Here is a 22,623-nt window from a genome sequence, read left to right on the forward strand (position 1 = left end):
AACAGTTCAAATGCTCCACTTTAAATGAGAACTGATGTTCCTAATCTCCTATAGGATAAATTATAATGTGTTAAGGATTTGTCAAACCATTCCATGTGAACGTAACTGCAGATGCAAAGCCACACTTAATGGACAGAAACACCACATAAGGATGGCTTGAAACTTATGAAGTAAAAGCTAAGTATTCATGTTCAATTCAATTCACTGAAATGTGAATTATTGGTAAGACTCAGGGTCCTCATTCCATACCTGAGCATGCTTTCATGAGCATCTTCAGAGGTCCCATGGTGTACATTAGCCCAACAAGAATACCTGCCAGATGCCCTGCAAAAGAGGTCCTAAAAGAAAGCAATCCTTTGTGAGAGGTTGTATTGCTCATGATTAGATACATTCTGTACCCTCATTATCCCAAATCAGACCAATTAGTCAGTTTGCAGCCTATGCTCCACTTGGTGCATTTTAAATTGTGAAGACTTTAATATAACCAAAGGAACAACATGTATTTCATTGTCCATTTTTGGGGGGAAATAATGAGCGAAAAGAACACTGTGGTCTTTATGGATTATTTATGATCCAATAGGGCTCCTCTGATGTACTAACTTGTACAGCCATATTCAGAGGCTTTATTAATTCTGGAAATTCCAATACAGAAAAAGTTAGGGTTTACCTAACAGTTAAGAACTATTGCTCACTTACTGACAGGTGCATCAAAATGGTTAAGGATTTTCACAACACAGAAAAAACTGAAACTTGGCACAAATCTGGTCTGAGACTTTTTTTGCACAGACAGATACTAACTAGTCAAAAAATTAATTTAGTTGGGAAAGATTAAAAATTAAACAACATTAGCATGAAAAAATACCACTGAAAAAATATTGGGTGTTTGCAAGCTAATTGTTCTTTTAAGCTAACTTCAAATAACAAGTTACTTTAGATGATAGATAGATGATAGATGATAGATAATTAGATAGAGAAATGATAGCATTCCAGGGGCAAGGATCATGTAGTTTTCAAGACATTTAATATTCAAACTAATTACTCAGGTTCCCTAGGAAATTAGAGATACTAGGGTCCTTAGTGCCCAGGGCACTTTTTTCATTCCAGATGGCCATGAGGAAGGAAGGGTAGCCTCATAGAAAAACCTCCCTACAGGTAAGCTTGCGGGTGGGGGGGGGGTGAGAGAAGTAGTGGCAAGGAGTGGTGGCACTGGAGAAAGCTTGGCTCATAAAAAGCTGAGGAGAGGAATTACCGTATTTTTCGCCCTATAGGACGCACTTTTTCCCCTCCAAAAATGAAGGGGAAATCTGGGCACGTCCTATGGGGCGAATGCAGGCTTTCGCTGAAGCTTGGAGAGAGGGGTCGGTGCGCACCGACCCCTCTCACTCTCCAGGCTTCAGGAAGACATCCGCAGCCTAGGCAGTCCTGCGGGAGTTCCCGCAGGGATGTCTAGGCTGCGGATAGCAGCCTGCTTCCCGGAGCGTCGGGCGCCCTGAAAGCAGAGCGCCCGGCGCTTTGGGAACACATCCACAGCGTGGGGAGCCCTGCAGGAGTTCCCCGCAGGGCTCCCCACGCTGCGGATAGCAGCCTGCCGCCCGGCGCACCCTGAAGCAGAGCACCCCGCGCGCCGGACATACATCTGCAGCGTGGGGAGCCCTGCAGGAGTTCCCCGCAGGGCTCCCCACGCTGCGGATAGCAGCCTGCCGCCCGGCGCACCCTGAAGCAAAGCACCCCGCGCGCCGGACATACATCTGCAGCGTGGGGAGCCCTACAGGAGTTCCCTGCAGGGCTCCCCACGCTGCAGATAGCAGCCTGCCGCCCGGCGGGCGGGGTGCCCTGAATCAGAGCGCCCCTTGCGCTGGGCAGACATCGGCCAGCCCCACAAGCTCGGGGGACAGCAGGGAGGCGCAGCGCCGCCATCCCGCTGTTCCCCGACCTGGTTCGGTTTCTCCGATCTGCTTTTTTGGGGGGAAATAAAGGAAAAAAAATTTTCCTTTATTTCCCCCCCAAAAAACTAGGTGCGTCCTATGGGATGGAGCCTCCTATGGGACGAAAAATACGGTACTGAGTTCATCATTACAAGCCTCCAAGTCACTTGAAAATCCCCTTTTAGTATCCAACTGTAGCTAGAGTACTAGGCATACACCAAACTAGAACTTGCTAGAATTTTAACCATATCTCTCTTCCACATCCATTCACAAATGGCCAAAATGCCTCATAAGCATCCTTCCAAAACACTCCAGTCGCCTTTTGTTGGGCTGAAAGCAGAAACTGTAGCAGCTTGGACCTATGTGGTTCTGCTTCTTCACATTTCTTTTATCTGCTTGTTGAGGGGTAGAAGATGGGTGTGAATATTTTCAAGTCACATCTCTTTTGTTTTGTGAAAGTTTGATCTGGAAAAGTTCAAAGAGTTTTGTCTTGATGGAGACTTATATCTGAGACTACATCATTAGTTGACCTCCTTTCTACTGAGAGGCCAGATTAAATAAAGTGTGCTTAAAAACAGAGTGATCAAAGAATGGATGAACTGACTCCTAGTGAGAAAATCCACAAAACTTCAAGGCAAGAGCGGGAGAAAGCATACCCTATCATGGAAATAAACCCATGGTAGATACAGCCAACTGCACAATTTATGTTCTTTACTGCTAAATTAAAACTATACAAAGTAGGCTGTGTAGTAAATGATAATAGAGTTGAGACAGCATTTGAATGCAAATGAGCCTGGATTAAACAAAAACCAACTGATTTAAAGCTGTTCTGTACAGAAAACTTCTATTGTTCCTTACTGTTAGCTAGCATTCCCATTTCTGGTTATTTTGCAATTACCGTATTTTTCGTCCCATAGGACGCTCCGTCCCATAGGACGCACCTAGTTTTTTTGGGGGGAAATAAAGGAAATTTTTTTTTCCTTTATTTCCCCCCCAAAAGCAGGTTGGGGAAACCGAACCAGGTCGAGGAACAGCGGGATGGCGGCGCTGCGCCTCCCTGCTGTCCCCCGACCTCCCGCAGGGCTGCCTAGGCTGCGGATATCTTCCTGAAGCCTGGAGAGCGAGAGGGGTCAGTGCGCACGGACCCCTCTCACTCTCCAAGCTTCAGCGAAAGCCTGCATTCGCCCCATAGGACGCACCCAGATTTCCCCTTCATTTTTGGAGGGGAAAAAGTGCGTCCTATAGGGCGAAAAATACGCTAAGTTGAAGTGTTGAATAAGGATTTACCAGCCCGAATTTGACTAAAAGTGGTGGTTCTCCAGTTAGCATCATTCAGAACCTTTTCTTCACTCATGACAGAAAGCAGGGGAAGGAAGGAACCCTATGTGGCACCAAGAAAATACCCATTTCCTGCACAGTATTGTATATCTCTAAAAATTAATTAAAACATTCTAGTCCTTCAACATACAACAGAAGAAACTGTTTCCAAAACACCTCTTGCTAAAAAGCATTGCTACACTATAGAAAAATGATACCAACTGCATTCCTTACTTTATGCAAGTGGTAACTGCTGTTACCACTTGATATTCTGAATACATGAGACTGTTATCAGCAGTTGTCATGGAATCAGCCATCACGGATTATTGCATCTTATCCTATCAGGCTATTACCTAACAATGACAGACATTGTTCTTTGTACAGGGTAGGTAACAACAATTTCCAAACAAATTAAGGTGACTCTAATCAGTAAAGCTTGCAGATAAAATTAAAATCCAAGCAAATACCCTAATCCTGGCAATGAAAGCCACCCCTACAAGATCTTATAGCACTTCTTGGAGATTCTCAGGTTCAAAAGCCAAGTCAACTCTTCCAGTGGGATATGAATCTTCTGATTTGGAGGCAGCCAACATGAACACACTTACCAGTTACTGTATATTATACTGGCATAACAAAAAGCAGACAAAGATTAAGCAGGAAAAGAACATGTTAAAACGTTTGCCCAGTAAAACGTTTGCCCCTAAGAGCTGGATTTAGCAGCTCTCAGAATAAAAAATGCTATAAACAAAGAGATTGCCACTCTTATATTAAACATCTGACCAGTGATTTTGCCTACACTGGAATAGGGATGATAGTTGGCACATCCCATTCTGAGCACTTGTTGATACAGCAAGCCTCAATGGGATAATAAACGTTTATGTGCACTTGCAATTCAACACATTAATAATGGTAGCCATCTTCTAAAGTGGAGAGGAAAATGAATTCTTACTTAAGTAAGTGAATTTGTGAGACGAAAAAAGGGAACTTGTAACTACAGAAAACGAACTGTATATGATGGGTATGATGCATCAGTTCACACATAGTGGCAAGACAGAAGAATGAGTGGGAAGGTAGAGGGAGTTGGGAAAGAAACTGCGTGAAGAGCAGGTGTGATTTGAGAAGGGTGAGTCAAGGAGGCCAAAAATGAGTTGGGGGCGGGAGAGCTGACAAAAAAGAACCTTTGTGGGGAAAGGAAACAAACACACCCCTTGAATTGGAGAGGGATAGAAACCTTTCCTACTCAATTTTTCAGCTCAATTTTTAAGTTTAAGATGAATTTCTGCACCCTGGCTGCTTATTTTTCCAAAAAAGACCCAACAACCCAGTTTGGGTTTTGATTATTTTAAAATTGCTATGTTCTAAGCAGTAAGAAAGGATAGAAAAGAAGTATGAAAAAGAAAGCCTGCTTAAATCAAAACAATCTGCTTGGATTAAAAAAACAACAACACTTCAATGTTTGGAAGGAGTAAGTCACATAAACCAGAAAGTATAGAATATGTGGCAAGAAGGAGGGTGAAACACTGTTAAAACTGATGTTAAGAGTAGGGTGCTCTGAATCAGGAAGCAAGCACTGCAAACTAGCAGAACTACAATGGGCATAAACGAGACATGATTATCAGTGATGTGCTAAATGTAGTTCCTATGCTAATCTATGCCTAATCTATGTCTCAAAAACTCACTTACAAATTGTAAATGTCATTAAAAGCTCAAAGGTACAATAAAAATTGATTCCTATGCATATTTTATCATAAAAATATGCTGTTTTACTTTATTGTAAACAGCTGTATTTCTTTGAAATGAAATAAATACATTTTCCTCCCCAGAAAGCTTCTCTGTATATGCCATTTGAACATGTTCCCCAGTTTTCTTATAAAAACATACAATCCAGAAGGGATGCAGGCTTTACTCTATTCGTAATGACATCCATATACATATATAATTATTTAACGCAAGTTGTAGATAAGTCACAGGATACTTACCCTGGGTTCAGTAAGTGAATTGCTACAAGTTCCAACCAACAAGCATATTTATTGGATATAATAAATCCCATGACGTTGCTTGATCCACCTGGGTGATAGTAGTTGTTAAGAACTTTCAAAGCAAATAATACTCCTGAATCAAAATGAAGCAGAAAAACATATTAAGAGAAATTCTCATGTAATATGAAAAACAAAGAACATAGAAGTTTTGCTGTTCTTAAAATGCTTCCATGCTCCATTAAGTGTCTTTGTTCACACTTCAAACAGATGAAAAAGACAAACACAACTCCCCAATTTTCTGTCAGTATTTTCTGCAAAATAATTTACCCGTATTTTGGTATGGGTTGTAGCGACAGATAAATATGAAAATCTAGCTGCATGTGCATTTTAATGATTTCATTTTGAGTTGCCATTTTTTAAAAAAAAATACGAGGAAGTATATCAACACAAGAATCTGGTTATGTCCTTCAAGATTATTTAAATTTAGGGCGCAATCCTAAAACTGCATCTGTTGGGATGATTGGGGAAAATGCATTATAAGCATGCCCACAAAACAGAATGAAGCTAACAAAACTAGTTATGTAACTGAAAATAAGTATGTTCATAAGTACCTTGTGCTCATCATGCCCTTCAAGAACATGATTTTAACTCCAACTCCTAAATGCAAAGTATGATCCTTCTTTAGAAAAGCTAGCATTTCCAGTAAAAAATATTAATCTTGTGAAAAAGCAGTGGATATATTACCTGAAAAGCCAACAGCACAACTCTGTTTGTATGAAGGAACATCCAGAAGTTCTGCAAGAGCAAGTTCCAGAAGCATGTACACAACTCCAATTAGCAGAGAAAATATTGTAATGATATATCCAAACCAAAAACTTCCAAGCCTCCTCTCCAACTTAATTCCTTTCCAAAGAAGGGAGACCATATTAAAATATAGATGCCAATCATCCGCATGGTGAAATGGTGAAAGATACAAACGATGCCAATCTCTTCTGTAAAGACACTCGGTGACACTGATGCATGTTTTGTCCAGTCGTTTCATGGGTTGTAAAAAGAGAAAAACGTTTGCTGCCAAAGCGGCAAGTGTCACAGGTGGAATGTTAGAAACTCCAACTTGGAAAATCTGAGAAAGTAGCAGAAATAGTCCAATATTTGAACCTTTCTGTCTTCGGTGCATAATCACTTCTTTTAATCAAAGATACTGCCACTTGAATACTGCTGAAATCCAAATATAGACATGGAAGAATAGTAAGATGTTTGCTATAATTATAATCAATAACAAAACTTTAAACAGGAAGTGCATACTGGTTTTCTTGTATACATCTCACAGCAATGGAGACAGGTTTTTATAAAACCACTAAATGTCTGTGGGGCAAGGGAATAAATTGGTAGTGGCTAATGTCATCTAAGAAAAAAAAGTTCAGCTTCTTAAGTATGGCCCATATAAGAGAAGTCAGGGGAATAAGCAGCACAAGAAGAGCACCTGCAGTTCTGTAGGAAAAGTGTATTTTACCCCAGTAAAATAGAGGTGGGAAAACCTTTCCAGCCCAAGGGCCACATGCCAGAAGCAAAACTGGGAGAGCAATAAATGTTCATTTGTTCACACATCCCTCTCTATTCTCAATCCATGGAAGCAAGGAGCATTATCAGAATTCAATGAAACATTGCAGGCAAGCAAAAATAGTAAGGAGGGTGCAAAATTGGGCTGTGAAGGAGGGGATGTGGCTGGGGTGGAGGTGCAGCCTGCTGAGAGACCCAAGAGGCAGACGGAGCCGCCTGTAGGGCAACATTTGGCCCTCAGGTCTGAGGTTCCCTATCAATGCAGTAAAGCAATGAACAGTTCCGCTTAATTGCCTGCAATATTTATAAATTTTATAGAGTTGTAAGTTATTTCAGTCAATAAATTATTACATTTCCATATGGCTAAAATGCTATTTCTACACAAAGGATAGTACTTTGCTTTCCGATAACACACACACATTTAAGCAAGGATCTTATAAGAGGCATTCCCCCTGTGTGAGAGAGAGGGGAAGAGGACTCTTTGGAGATGGCATTTAAAGAGAAAGAGAAAGAGAAAGAGAAAGAGAAAGAGAAAGAAGAGATTGTGTGTATAAGTATGCTGCCTAACTGGAGAAACTTCCTCAATTAATAAACATATCTTTAATAAATTAATATAACAGTCTTAGGAAGAGGTTATGATGACTTAACTGAAGATTGTCAGCTCATAGGATATTTAAAACACAAAAATACTAAAGCTGTAATGTTTAATGGATTAATCTGTTATATATGCTTTGGAATAAACATGCAAAGAATCGAGTGGCATGAATTAAGAAACTTGATTTGATTTTAACTTTACCACTGAAATCATTGACACCTGTTTATCAATAGTCCCATTTTGGCTAAATAGCTGTCATAACTCAGTATCCCAGTTCACTATCAGTATATGATACTAAAGGTTGCATGCAAAAGCACATATTAAGAGTCTTGGTGCCAAAATACACTAGAAAGAAAGAAAGAAAGAAAGAAAGAAAGAAAAGCAGATTTGATGCAAAGTAGTGGGATGATGATGATGATGATGATGATGATGATAATAATAATAATAACAACAATAATAATAATAATAATAATTTATTATTTATACCCCACCCATCTGGCTGAGTTTCCCCAGCCACTCTGGGCGGCTCCCAATCGAGTGTGAAAAACAATACAGCATTAAATATAAAAAACTTCCCTAAACAGAGCTGCCTTCAGGTGTCTTTTAAAGATAAGATAGCTGCTTATTTCCTTCACATCTGAAGGGAGGGCATACCACAGGGTGGGCGCCACTACCGAGAAGGCCGTCTGTCTGGTTCCCTGTAACCTTACTTCTTGCAATGAGGGAACTGTCTGAAGGCCCTCGGCGCTGGATCTCAATGAATGTTCTTGCCCCCACTTAACATTTCCCTGTTCCAAACACTGGCATCGAGGATTGCAGCCTTTATCCTCCTACCTACAGGGTTCAAAACACAGGTAAGTATGCATTCTGATTGTGAAGTAGTGGGGAGGGGGAGGGGAGGGGGAGAAAAAGTGCAGCTGAGAAGGTTATTTGGAGTGCAGAAGCAGCAGGAAAAAGTTTACCCCAGGCTACTTGTCTACCCCAAATTTTCCCCTCCCAAAACTGCTTTTCTATACAAAGTCCCACATCAGGGCTTGGTTTCACACATTTACACATTAGTCCTTGTAATGAAATGAAGCTAGAAACCAAAACAGTTATTCTGGAACACCTCTCTGGTGTTTTTGGAATGCAATGTATTGTCAACATAACATTTCCAGCTACTTAAAACATTCTTCTTTCAACCTCTGCTTTGCTTATTAAAAGGCTAATGAAGTTTTAGACAATGCAGGATTTATTCTGTTTCCTACAATGATTTCCAAAACATGCCAAAGCTTTCAAAATGTACATACTTACAGAATAATCTTCAAGTGGATGTTTGTCTTTAACTTAAAACTGCCACGTGCCTACATTTTTGTCACCTACACAAGATAAATGTCTGCAACTACATATTCTAGGAATTTTATTGTTCTGCATAAGCTAATGAAAGATGCATGTTTAAAACTGAACAACAGTACTCCCATTTTCTTTGGTTAAAATGTTTGTGTGTTTGTGTGTGTTAGGACACTGAAGAATCATGCACAAAGAAAAATAGCAAAGTAATATAAGAAAGCAAAACAAGATTTTCATGGTGCACCATCTTGAGCTCCTAGAAGAAAAAGGTGGGATATAAATGCAATAAACAGGAATAACAATTAATAAAAAAAGATGTAAACCAAATAATTAACAAAGAGGTGCTCCATGGAGGGATGCTGGAGAATTCTGGCAAAAACAGAAACTGGAGTGGAAATTGCTGATGCTTGCTTATGCATTCCATGTCTGGAATGGAAAGGAGTCCAGTGGTTGCAATTGGTATTCACTGTTGTTGCTTTCAGGCCATAAATTATATGCAGTTGATTACATTTCCCACATTGTGTTTTCCTTTGGTTGGGCATTGCTTGTGTTTTTTTGTTTTTTTAAACATAAGTTGCTTTTAGCCTTTTAATAATAAATAATATATAATAATAAAAGAAAGCAAATCAAGTGTAGAAAAACAACTAATCTGCACAACATAAAAATGAAACCAGATTACACGTGCAACTCCATCTCCATCGTCTGCATGTTTACCTGGAAGTTCCACTACATTCAACCCTATATCTGCCCTAGACCAAGGCCATAAAACACAATCCTAAACACACTTACATGGAACTAAATGAATTTAGGACTGGTTTTCAGGAGCACAACACTAATCAAAGCTATACTAACAATTTAAGAGTGCTTCATGGCTTATACAATCCACAGCTGAAAAGAATGGGATTACATTTGTAATCTATTCATTGGGTGTGTTCAGATGTAATGCCACACTGAGCCTCAGGCTCAACCATTTCCCCTCTGGTTTGGCTGCAAGGAGTTCCGAAGCTTTCGTTTCTGGTTTGAATTAACCACAGTTTAGCATTACATTCAAACTGTGATTAATCTGAAGTATGTGTTGTTGAAAGAAAACACCTTCATAAATCATAGTTTGAAGCTTCCTTGTAGTTTCAAACAAACCATAGCTAAAACTAACTATAGTTTAGTGTTAGATGCAACCTTTAATTGTGGTTAATCAAAAACTCACTGTGACGACCAAACACAGATGTTGCTTTTAAGGCAATACATTAATATTCAGCCCTCATGTGGTGCAATGGATCAGTGCATCTGACAGTTAACAAAAAGGTTGGTGGTTTGAGCCTACCCAGGAACAGCTGTGGGAAGGATTCCTGAACTGCAAAGGGTTGGACTGGATGATCCTTGGGGTTCCTTCCAACTCTACAATTCTATGATTCTAACAGTGCAATTATATACATATCTACTTGTAAGTAAAGGGACGCGGGTGGCGCTGTGGGTTAAACCACAGAGCCTAGGACTTGCCGATCAGAAGGTCAGTGGTTCGAATCCCTGCAACGGGGTGAGGTCCCTGCTCCTGCCAAGCTAGCAGTTCGAAACCACAAAGTGCAAGTAGATAAATAGGTACCACTCCAGCGGGAAGGTAAACGGCGTTTCCGTGCACTGCTCTGGTTCACCAGAAGCGGCTTAGTCATGCTGGCCACATGACCCGGAAGCTGTACGCCGTCTCCCTCAGCCAATAAAGCGAGATGAGCGCTGCAACCCCAGAGTCGGTCAAGACTGGACCTAATGGTCAGGGGTCCCTTTACCTTTACCTTATAAGTAAGTCTCATTGAGTTCAACTAGGTATATCTTCAGGTTAGTGGGTATAAGATTGCATAGAATCAGAGTTGGAGGGGAACCTAAGGGTCAACTAGTCCAACACCCTGCAATGCAGGAATCTCAACTAAAGTACCCACGACAGAAGGCCATCCAACCTTTGCTTCCAAACTTCCGAGGAAGGAGAGTTCACCACCTCTTGATGGGAGTCTCTTCCACAGTCAGTTGCTCACAAGTATATTATGGGGGACTTTGTCAAAAGCCTTACTGAAATCAAGACGCACTATGTCCACAGCATTTTTTATTCACCAAGCTTGTAATTGCAATATAACTGGATAATGTCATGTTGGGTCAAATTCCAGAATCTTTCCACACTAGTAGTTTGGAAGAGCTACAACATCTGATCCTAAAGACACAGAGCTATGGAATGATAAGTATTATGCAGGCATTTAGGATCTGTGCAGTAGCTTGACATTTTTTCCAACTCCATTTCCTTTTATCTTAGACTTTTCATGAATAATGCTGTTTGATAGCTTGTTAAGACTCACTTGCTTTTCAGAACCATGCATGTCATAACTTGCAATGGAAAAGCAATGAGGTAGTTCAAAAGAAATCTTCCAAGGTAAATTATGTAAATAATTTGTAAGCATATTTTTGCTTCCAGGAGCTGAATCACACAGGGTGAAATTCATTTCAGCTGAATACTGAATATTAAATATAAAACAAGGGTCATTTTCTTAAGCAAGTTCTTGCAATTTTCTCGGCACTTGAGGGCTCACTTTTAAATGACAGATCTGCTTGTACCAGGATGCAGTCATTAAGAGACTCGCTTTAATCATCTTAGTGCCTAGGTCCATTAAGATCAAATTTCTATTGGACCATATATACTGGTGATATCAGTTTTGGTAAACTCCTGTCATAATTTTATCTAGACACTACTTGTAATGTACCAGGGTGTAAGTCACATAAGCAGAACTTATGACTGGCATTACACATGATGTGTAAAAGGTAGTCAAAGGTCTTATTTGTAACAAATTACATCACACTTACAGCATATATTCTAGTAACTAATTACTGTACCTGAACTTAGTAACTTAGCACAACTGCAACATCACTTCAGAAAATGCTACTGCAACAATAGCTGTGGGCAGTGTGTAACTGAAAAGTTATCCAAAAAGGTTCTTATGTTTTTCTAACTTAAAACAGGCAAATTAATACGGTACAAATCTGGCATATTTTGAAAATGCCTGGCAGATTTGAAGAATATAAACAGGATACAGGTTATCACATTGAAAACAGAGTAAGATTCTTCACTGGCAACAGAAAGGCACTTTGCAACTTTCACCTGCTATAGGATTGCAGTAGAGCAATAAGCAATGCAAATGCATACCTTTGACATTAATTTGATCAAGAAATAATGGCAATCTCAACCTGACAGAAGCAGTAAATTCCATGTACCTAGAATGGAGGAAAGAATGAATGAATGAATGGGAGAGATCAGTAACATTAATATCGAGAATATTAATACCTAGCCCTTCACCATTATCTTGGCTACAAATGTTAGCATAAACTTGATTACGTATGTTGCACCTGGGGTTATTAATGACTTCTCATCTTTTTGTGGGGAGGCAGAGAAATGGATGACAGATCTCTTCACAACAACGCTAATGAAGAGGTGTACGGACCAAAGTACACGTGACACCAGAGATATGTGAATATTAATCCCCTTATCCCCCACCTTTTACAATGAAGAGTCTGTCAGTGGGCTTAGAGGAGTGTGAATTAGGGCTTACCCACTTTTCTTTCCTCTGCACTTTCCAAGCACGGTCCCTGCTTTAAAGCTCCATATGCTCTTTCTGTTTCTCTAGCGCTTTCCTCATGAAACCCATTCTTTACCGCTGAATCAGAGCAAGTGGCAATCCATGGAAAACCTGAATTGCTGTTTGTTGCGCTTCAGCTATAGAGTGGGTTCTCACAGGGAAAGCTCTGGGGTGGGGGGGGGGGGAAAGAGTCATTGGACACAGAGCTTTAAAGTGCAGGCCTATGCCTGGAATGCTAAGTGTGGATAAGGCCTATGATAGGCTATGATACTGGAAGACTGGCTAACTCATTTTCCCCATAAAATTTTCTCAATGTGAAACACCACCCAACATGGTAAATGTACAAATGCCCATGTGATAAGAGCGGTATGCTATTGAGTGCAACAATGATAACCAAAACAGCATAAACACAGAGCAAATCCAGGCACTTGTGCTACAATAGTACTGGAAATCAAATTTAAGTACTGTAGTGGCAAGTAGAGGAAGAGTGAAGGGCCAGGGAGTTTGTGCTACTAATTTAACATCCCATTGTAAGAAACTAATGCCAAATATTAGGCTCTCTTTGTTGAAAGCTGTCAGGTTTCTATAGCACAACAGTGTTTCTGGCAGGTTGTTTAAATCTTAAGTATTGTTTGCTTAGCCCTCACCACATACCTTTATTTATTATAATTTCTTACTTGTGGAGTGTTTTCCACTGGGAGAGTAGCCTGGCACTATCATTCTCTGCCTTTACATTGGAAGCAAAAATCATTTTTATTTACCCAGGCCTTTGATTCTTAATTTGGAGACTACTTGGTTATGCTGGTAGCCTTGTTTGTGCTCACCCTTTAGTGGGGTAGGCAGGATTTATCATTTCCAAATATATGGATCAGAATTTTTGGTTGTTTGTTGCTGTTTTTACCTCTGGTCTTCATGGGGGGGGGTTGCCTTCACTCTTCTTCTTTTTTAAGCTTTGAGGCATTTGGCACCGAAAGCAGCAAATAAATATAGCCAACAAAGACGGGCTACTACCACTCACGAATAACCTTGAGTCTGCTTCAGAAGGGCTACTGGACCTTTCTATTTGGGCAAACTTGTGGAAGAAAAGTGTTTGAGCTGATGGATTGGTGGAGTGTTTTCAGTTTTGGACGCCATCCAGGCATGGCCAAACTTGGCCCTCCAGCTGTTTTGGGACTACAATTCCCATCATCCCTGACCACTGGTCCTGTTAGCTATGGATGGTGGGAGTTGTAGTCCCTAAACAGCTGGAGGGCCAAGTTTGGCCTTGCCTGCCTTAAGACAGAGAAAGGAGCAGGGCGAAGTAAGCAAGGCAGGTGGACCCAAGTGTACAGAAAAGCACGAAAGCGCCATTCCTCCGACGCTACCATCTCCCGGCCTCACAGCTAAGACACGTTGAGGACAGGGGGGCAGAACTGACGTGTCCTCCAGCTCCAAATTACGGACAAGGCTGAGCGGGGGGGACGTCTCCCGACTCCTCAGTCCGACGGCTCTACTTTCCCTTCAGGAGAGGGAGGGACAGGGAGGGAAGCGACTCCCCACCGCCTCACACGCTCAGGTTAGGCTCCTGAGCGGGACCATCGCAACAAACCCTCCTCCCCCCAAAAAACTTACGTTCTGCGAGCGAGCGCGCGGCTGCAGGCGTGAAAGAGCAGCCGCGCCGCCGCGCCACGTGACTCGCCCAAGGCCCAATCAGAGCAGGGGGAAAGCACTGTGATGATTCATCACTTTGCCCCGCCGCCTCCGCGGGGCTCCCGGTGCGCTTCCGCGTCGCGAACGAGCATGCGCCCTTGAGCGTCACGCAGGACTTGCCGCATAGCGCCCCCTCCGCCGTCTCCCTCAGTTGGCTGGAATAACTGGAAACGCCGGAAAGGGAGGGGCGGCTGTCTTAGCGCCGTCTGAAACGCGCCTTAACACGGAAGCGGCGGCCAGACGCGCGCTTTGAGGGGAAAATCTTTTTTTTTTTTTAAGTGTTTCTGATCAGCTGGTGTGAATCGGACAGTAAATCACCGCCGTTTTATTTGCCCTGCTGCCTCTCCTTAGTTCAGGCATGGCTAAACTTGGCCCGCCAGATGTTTTTTGAGACTACAATTCCCATCATCCCGGACCACTGGTCCTGTTAGCTAGGGATTATGGGACTTGTAGCCCCCAAAACATCTGGAGGGGCAAGTTTGGCCATGCCTACTTAGTTAAAGCCATTCCTCCCCAAGGCGGCTTGCAACGAGGAAAGGTTTGCGTCGTTTCAAGCATAAGTCATGAACAATAAACAAATCAAAAAGTACTCCAGCAAATTTAACAATCCCCCACGTAAATTGTGATAGATACAGAAAAATATATATCGCAGGAAAAACAACAGCTGTTCAGCAGCTTCAGCTTTTGTAGCTGGAGTTAGGGCTCCACACTGGTAGGAGCAGATCTAGGATTCACAACCCAGGGAGCATCCGCATCATCACCCCTTATTTGCCCTGTAGGAGATGCTGTCCTACCTGGTCCACCATCCTGTTCTCACAGGGGCCAGCTAGGTTCCTCTCTGGAAGGATGCACCTGTATGAGCCTGGTAGAATTTTAAGTCCTTCTAGGGATGTCTTTTCTCCCTATCCTGCCACCTTCCCAGGTGAGGACAGGAGAGAGGACCTTCTTGATGGCTGTTCCCAGATAGCGGAAATCCCTACCGGGGAGACTTCTTTGCTTTTCTTTGCCCAGCAGGCAAGGACTTCTTTGTTCCAGCAAGCCTTTGGCTACTACCGGTAACTGGTGGTTGTGGCAGGGTCTTATTAGGGCAAGTGTTGTACGTACATGTGTGTTACTTCCAATGTTTTGGTTCTGTGTTTTTAAATTGGGTTACTTGTTATTGTTGTTTTAATCATATTGATTGTATGCTTTTAGCTGCATCTGTTTCAATTTATGTTGTGAGCTGCCTTGAGTCCTGCACTGGGAGAAATGCGATATATAAAATTGTTGTTGTTGTTGTTGTTGTTTAGTCGTGTCCGACTCTTCATGACCCAATTAGTTTTAAAATAATATAGGACGTTTGAAAGCAGGAGCTGAGAACATGACACAGCCCACCTTTAATATCAGATGAAGAAGAAACTTGCTGAAGCACACCTTGTGGTGACTTGTAGGGGAGGGGGAGAATATACAAGCCAGAGAAGGGAGCAGTGCTGCTGGCCTCTCTCTTGCTTGCCCTCTCTAGTCACTGCAAGAAGGAAGGTTTTGGCCCATGGTGATGACTTGACAGAGAATGCTGGCAGCCGCCTCCACCCTCTTTCTGTGGACAGAGGATTGTGGACCGAGGGAGCAAACACCTCATTCAATCAGAGTTGCTTATCTAAGCCCTGTCTGGACGGCACAACAGTGGGCATTCAGCCCAGCAAACCAAATCCTGCCACGCCACTCAGAAAGAGGTGAGGAAGAAGTGGCAGCAAGGACTAGGCAAGACATCTGCTGCTGCTGCTATTGTTGTTGTTGTTAACCTTCTAAACCACCATCTCAAGGTGATGTACACAGAAAGATAATTAAGAAAACAAAAACAAATACATTTCAAAGACTAAAACTTGTGGTGAAAGACCCATTTATCCAGCTGGGAAAGCCTGTCAGAACAAAAGTGCTAACTTCCCTGTGCTAACTTCCCCTGGTCAGATGCTCTTTGGGTAGTAGGGCAGGAAAAACTAAGCCCAGTAAAAGAGCCATTGTTATGTACTGAGTTGAATAGGATCCAAACTGCAGCAGTCTGATTGGTCCTAGAACAATAGGATCCAAAAGGCAGCAGTCTGATTGGTCCTAGAACAATAGGATTCAGAATGCAGCAGTATGATTGGTTGGCAGGAACCACCCAATCATGCTCCAGATAGAAGTGAATCCACAACCTGATTGGCTTACAGTAGAATTCCGGAATTAGCCAATCATGTGCAGCCCATTGTGTAAATAATGTATATAAAGTAGATACTTTGAGGGGACTTTCATTCATTCCTCCTCACCACTATGAGCTGAATAAAGAGCATGAAATCACTTTGCGACTCTGAGTATATTTCAGCCATCCAGAGGGAGGAAGCAAAAATAGGGGCACCATCTCTGCAGGTTCATTGCCATCTCTTTGGGTAGTATGGTGCTGGCAGAGTTGAATTCCCACCACTGCACAGCCCAGAAAAACCCAGAAGAGCAACATATCAGTCAACCAACTATTTATTATGAACATCAGAAGAACAAAGGAAGTAGCAATCATAGTAGGTTTAAGTGATAGAGGAGTGAGAGACTGAGGTGCTGCATATTCTATGACCATCCCTTTCTTGCATTTCCCAGGGAGAGGAAGGGCAAGCAAGGAGAGAGAAGTGAGAGAGCAGGTAGGAACAGCCACCACCTTCTTTTGAGGTGCTTCTGGACAGCAGCTTAATGCTGTAAACAGGTTATTCAGACGTCACAAGGGGTAATTGGCTACAGAGTTTTTGTTTTCAATTCAGCAGATTTTTTCCCTGAAAAGGGTAAAGCCAGATTAAATGACTGGGAGGGATCCAAGCTGGCATCTTGATGCCAACAATGTTGTATGGGTGCTGCAAAACAAACAAACAAAACACCTGCACACATGAGGAGCACTTACCCCAGAATAAAGGTCTATCCAGAAGTACCCTCTCTCATACTCCTCCTCACACTCCCCAGACTTCAGAGGGGCGTGCGTTCTAGAGGACTTAAAAAAAAACAAAAGTATGCTTAATTTACCGTGTAGTTTCACCTCAAGTTAATGCAAATATGATTATAGTCTGTAGAAGATGCAGCACGCCCTGGAAAAACATAGAGTGTAATTTGAGAGCAGCAGTCAGGGCAGGTGCCTGATGACAAATCTGCGTCAGGAACATAAGAGGATTGTTATTGTGCTTCGGTTACCTCAAGCCGGGGGCGGGGGGGACCAAAAAATATCAGGGACGGTGGAGGAAAAGACTACTGTGCATTTCTGAAAGGGTGAGATTTATCCCACCTGTTAAGATTTCTGGGTGGAAAAGAAAATACAGTCCTTCTAGTTGTCAGGCAGGAGTTGAGAGTCTCTTCTGCCTGCCCTCTGTTGCCCCCTATGCCTAGAATTGCCCAGAAGACTGATGTTTTTAAGACTGGCTCTTCTCCTGTGTCTTTAACAGCAGCCTGCTAGATAAGAAGTTTAACATATGAAGCTTTTCTGAACATAAAAAACAGGGACCCTTCTGGATCAGGCCCTTGGTGCCCATGTAGCTTGTTCACAACAGTAGCTAACCAGATACCTCTGTGAAGAGCAAAAGCACCCATTTCCATTCCAGGAAAAGCTTCAGATTGCTGTTAAAGGGCCAGGCACTGGGAGTGGCCACCCAGCTGGCAACACTTTCCTACCACAATAGGCATTTAGCAGTGGAGTGACTGGTTTAAGGCTTTGAAAATTCCTTCCTAAAAACTAAGGGTATTGTTAGAGGATGGGTCTTTTGTGCTGGACCTCAGATTTCCTTACCTTTTTTTTTAAAAAAAAGGTAGGTCAACTTTGACAGGTGGGTGAGACCACCTACCTGTCAATCATTACCTTTTTGCAGGGTTTGACTTCATGCTTGAGTTCCCCAGAGGGAATTCACACAGCCAAGCCAGGTATGCATCTGTCTTCCTGAAACTTGGCAACATGTATGACATCAGATATGGGGCACGTGGATGTGTTTTGGGCGAGATAGCCTCATGGGCCAAATGGGGAAATCTGACAGGCCACATTGGGCCCATGGGGTGGAGGTTCCCCATCCCTAGTTTACAGAGTGGCTGGGCATGCTGCAAACAGGTGAGACCTCAGCTACCCACTGCCTTAATTTGCTCAAATCACTAAATTCATATCTACCAGTGCTCCCCAAGAGGATCAGGGGTACGCAGTACCGGCATCTCTTTTGTTGTTGTTGTTAAAAAGTGTGACACTTACTGTAAGAACTTCACGATGAGTACCGGCATCTATTTTTCTAGAAAAAAAGCACTGATACCTACACATATAAATTAGCATATGCAAAGCTTATGAGAATTTGAGTCTTTTAGTGTGCACTCCGATGGCCCCTGGGAGGGCATTCCAGGGGACACAGAATAGATCTAGGACACTGAAAGGGACACAGGTGGCGCTGTGGGTTAAACCACAGAGCCTAGGACTTTCCAATCAGAAGGTCGGCGGTTCGAATCCCCGCAACGGGGTGAGCTCCTGTTGCTCGGTCCCTGCTCCTGCCAACCTAGCAGTTCGAAAGCACGTCAAAATGCAAGTAGATAAATAGGTACCACTCCGGCGGGAAGGTAAACAGTGTTTCCGTGCGCTGCTCTGGTTCACCAGAAGCGGCTTAGTCATGCTGGCCACGTGACCCGGAAGCTGTACGCCGGCTCCCTCGGCCAATAAAGCGAGATGAGTGCCGCAACCCCAGAGTCGGTCACAGCTGGACCTAATGGTCAGGGGTCCCTTTACCTTTACCTATGACACTGAAGAGCTGCAAAACTGGAAAGGGAAATCCGGTGTCAGATTCCCCCTCCTCAATGCTGTGGAAACCTCCAGTGCCCAAGCCAACAATTGCTGGGTCCCTGCTTTTGCAGGGCTGGGGACTTCAGTAGGACCAAAAGAGGGTGTATCAAGGGAAGACCAAGAACATACACCCTCAAATCAATGGGTGATTTAGACCAGCTCTGTAGCTGGTTTTAATCTCATCCAGGCATTTCCACCCCATTTGCCCCAGAAGAATGTTTCTCCAGTTTAATGTCTGCCCTGTCTGGGAGAGGAGAGGATGCTAGGGCTTTAGATAAGGCCGTTGAATCACCTTCAGTTTTTACCTGCTCTGCCTTAGTTTGGTTTAAAAACCTAGCATCACCTTTGTTAAAATGTATTTAAAAGGAGGCCTAAACTATTGGTTTCCATGATTTAGGAAATGTGATTGTGCTGCTAGGTGACCTACTAGATCCCTACCAACTTTGGTGCTTAGAATCTAAATAGGGATTCTTAATACTTGCAATTATAACAAGAAGCATGACAGTATGTCATTGTACCAAAAGGCACAGGAGCACAAGAAAAGCAAAAATAGAAAAATGATGTCTTCAGAGGAAAGGGAAATTTACTAATTTTGAACATGTGCAGCTGTGTTTGTGACTTCCTACCTACATATGATATAATAAAAAAACCATTGCAGACAGCAATAGCATATTCATATAAGTGATAGACCTCATGCCAGGCACTGTAATTGCTATTTGCAAAAATCTTTTCATCAGCAACTGTACAAGACATGATTGGATACTGCAAATTCTACTAGTTTATTGTATTTGGTTTTTTAAAAGTGTATTACATTTCTATGGTAAATTGCCTTTCCGTATGTTATAATATATTATTCTATGTTGGGTATTTCTCCCTCCTCTCTGAATTTCTCCCTTCTGTTATTATGAAAGTATGATATACAGTTTACCTAACAATTGTGCTTTACATTTTTCTCCATTAAAATAGAGCCAGTGGGCTACTGCCAGACCACCTGGCATGAGATTGTTCTTGCTTTCCTGCTTTTAATTAAAATCTTGGCTATGGTAGCTTATAGGAAATGTAGCTAAATTCAGGCTGGTAGTTTTGCAATGTTTTCTTGCCTCTTTTACAAAGAAGCCATGGGATATCTGAGCGCCTCTGGTCATCTATGCAATAAACCTCCTCCTAAGACTGTATGCCTGTTGTTGGGCTTCCATTTGAGTTTTTAATGTTTTGTTTCCTACTGCATTGTTCCTAGCACTCTGTTCAGTGTGCTTTGCCCCGCATGCTGCTCACACAGTACATTCATGCTCCCATCTCTTGATTATTGGACTGTTTATTGCACTTTGGAGTAGGCTTAGGATTTTTCTAAATCATGGCAATTTTTTAAATTTTATTTTTGCACAGCTGTGTCTTAGACAGTGTTATGTTTGCTGGGTTCGTAACACCTTTAAGCGAGATTAATTGGGAAAGCTTGGGAAACAATACAGCTGCGCAGAATTGCAAAACAGGTAGGAGTGTGACCAAGTCGGCTAATGGTGAAATGGGTCTCTTTTTGTGAAGAGGGATCAATTGGTGGATGTGCACATAATTAGATTTCATACAAGAGACACATTTTTTTTTTTAAAAAAAAACTATAAGAAGGAGAGACATGAAAATTAATAGGATGAAATGTTTGTCCAGACAATTAGTACTAGAAGATCATTATCATAAAATTAGTACCAATTCTGTTAGCTTTCTGCACTATCTAAAGAAAGCAGAGATCTGTGCATATCTCACATGCTACTTACACAGATATATTGGCTGGTATAGAAATATTGTATTTCAAAAAGCTTTTTTTAGTACCATATACAGTATAGTTCTATTGTATTGTTATGAGTTAGGAGGTGGGGTAGGCTGTATGCCTGACTCCTTTCTAATTTCTGGATCCAGCAAGGGTTTAATTGTTGGACTAGCAAGGCTATTGGTAATGACCCCTAAGTATGGGTCATTAGGGTAACAAAGGAAGTGGCTCTGTGCCAGACGGGCAAATGGATGCCCCTCCCCCTCAACTCACTAGTGGTTAGAAGGACAAAAGTCAGAATGGAAGTGTGTGAGAGCTGGAAGCTAGAAGTAGATGGCAGGCAGGCGCATGTGAGGGAGAGACATGTTTGATTTCTCCTTCAGTCCAAGGCTTGTGGCTATGGGAGAAGCCAGACCTTCTAGGGGTGTTAATGCTGTGGGCCCCTTCATCCTAAGCTCATGTTGTATAAATAAACCATATATCATAAAGACGCCACTGTCTCTGCTGTCCCTCATTCCAAGGAAGCTGAATTCTGGGTAAGCGCCTGGAATCTTGCACTTACTGCTCAGAGATTTGGGTGATGTGCCATAGTATTAATACCAGGATGGTCTTCTGTAGAAAAGGCAATTAAAATCAGAGAATAGCTTGTAAAATGTATTTCTTGTATGTTCCAGGATAACTCCTATATGGGGATGTGGTGGTAAGTAGCTCAGAGGGCTTCTTGCCATTGTAAAAATTATAAAAATCTATGGTGCAGCTCCATAGATCTCTGCTGAAGGAACACTGTGAACTGCAAAATTCTATTTTAATGACAGTTATCATAGTTTCTTGTAACAAAAAGTTCAAAATAGGTATCAAGTAAGAACTGGGGTGGGTAGATTGCTTCCTCTAATAGTGAACACAGCTGGTGAGTATCAATAGGACTGTAGTCAAAGTGGGGTCACTGAGAAACAAGAAAAAACCAGCATGCTTGGAGGAAACCCAAGTTTTGTAAAAAGCCCTCCCCTCCAACAAACAGTAAAAAAACAGGGCAAAAATTCCCCCTCACCTCCCCAAAAAACCAGCCTAGTGCGACTGAGTATGTACAATGACCACAGAATGCTGGGAGGAAAGATGGAAAATCACAGGAGACTACCTTGAAGGAAGATAACTGGGTGAAGCCCGGAACAGGAGCAGTCTACGCTGTAGCATTTTATTGCAGAACACACTAGTCACTGTCTGGTCTAAAACCATGGCATGGTAATAACTGAGGTTTTGCACAGTTGTTGCTTTATATCTATGATAAATAATGATAATAAGCGTAACAGACAATTTTTAGAAATAAATATATGAATAGCAGTACTGTCTGCTAAATTTTAGTTGAAAGGAATCATGGCACGTCCTTAAAATCATGGTACAATGTGAATCATACAGCACACAGCCAGAATTGGATGTAACGAAGTCTATTTTGTGTGGCGCACAATTTGGCTGTTTGTAGAAAAAGTTAGCCCTTGACCAAAGTATGTAATGGAATTTGTATGAAAAATGTATTTTACCTTTCCAAAAACATCATGCAGCTTGGGATACAAGAGACACCATTCCTAGAAATGGGGTGGAGATAGAATGAAAAGACAAGAATTTGCCAAAGCAAGCAACTGGCATATTCTTCTTTTTTGAAAAAAAGAGTACTTGCCAGAATAGCAGAATAGCTTCGATATATATCCTTTAAGGTAGGCATATTATATTTTAAATCTCTCATTCTGCTAATGTTTAATTCATTCCTACTTTTCCTAGCCATTTATTCAATTAACTGAAATCAAAACCATTCCAGAAATAAACCTATGAGGAAAGTGCACATGGCCAGACAGGGAGCATTTCCCTTTATGATTATAACTTTTGCAACTCTTTCATGTAATTACATCATTTGTCTTCTTGCCATTCAACAGCAAACAGGAAGTTTTCTCCACCACAATCCAATTACCCCTCACTATACATTTCTAACTGAGGTCCAACATGCCCAAATCATAACCTTCCTCTTTGATGTTCATGTTGCACTCAAAGGAAAATGAAAACTTGTGG

General features: G+C 42.0%; 1 protein-coding gene across 6 annotated transcripts in view; it reads right to left on the reverse strand.

Moving 5' to 3' along the window:
- The window catches only part of RHBDD1 (rhomboid domain containing 1), a 30,399-nt gene extending 16,308 nt beyond the window's left edge, over positions 1-14,091 (reverse strand). The window contains exons 1-5 of one of the 6 annotated variants that reach the window (XM_083613942.1): positions 13,928-14,035; positions 11,887-11,954; positions 5,966-6,439; positions 5,222-5,354; positions 250-338 (exon numbers count right to left, since the gene is read on the reverse strand). In XM_083613942.1, the coding sequence (XP_083470068.1) occupies positions 250-338; positions 5,222-5,354; positions 5,966-6,398 (655 nt within the window). In that variant the 5' untranslated portion in view covers positions 6,399-6,439; positions 11,887-11,954; positions 13,928-14,035. Of the gene's footprint in view, positions 1-249; positions 339-5,221; positions 5,355-5,965; positions 6,440-11,886; positions 11,955-13,927 lie in introns of all 6 variants that reach the window. The other 5 variants (XM_083613940.1, XM_083613939.1, XR_014548082.1 and 2 more) reach the window with 5 other exon arrangements.
- Between the last annotated feature and the right edge of the window lie 8,532 nt (positions 14,092-22,623).

Source organism: Podarcis filfolensis (genome assembly GCF_964270895.1).
Source record: "Podarcis filfolensis genome assembly, chromosome: 5".
NCBI classification, from domain to species: domain Eukaryota; kingdom Metazoa; phylum Chordata; class Lepidosauria; order Squamata; family Lacertidae; genus Podarcis; species Podarcis filfolensis.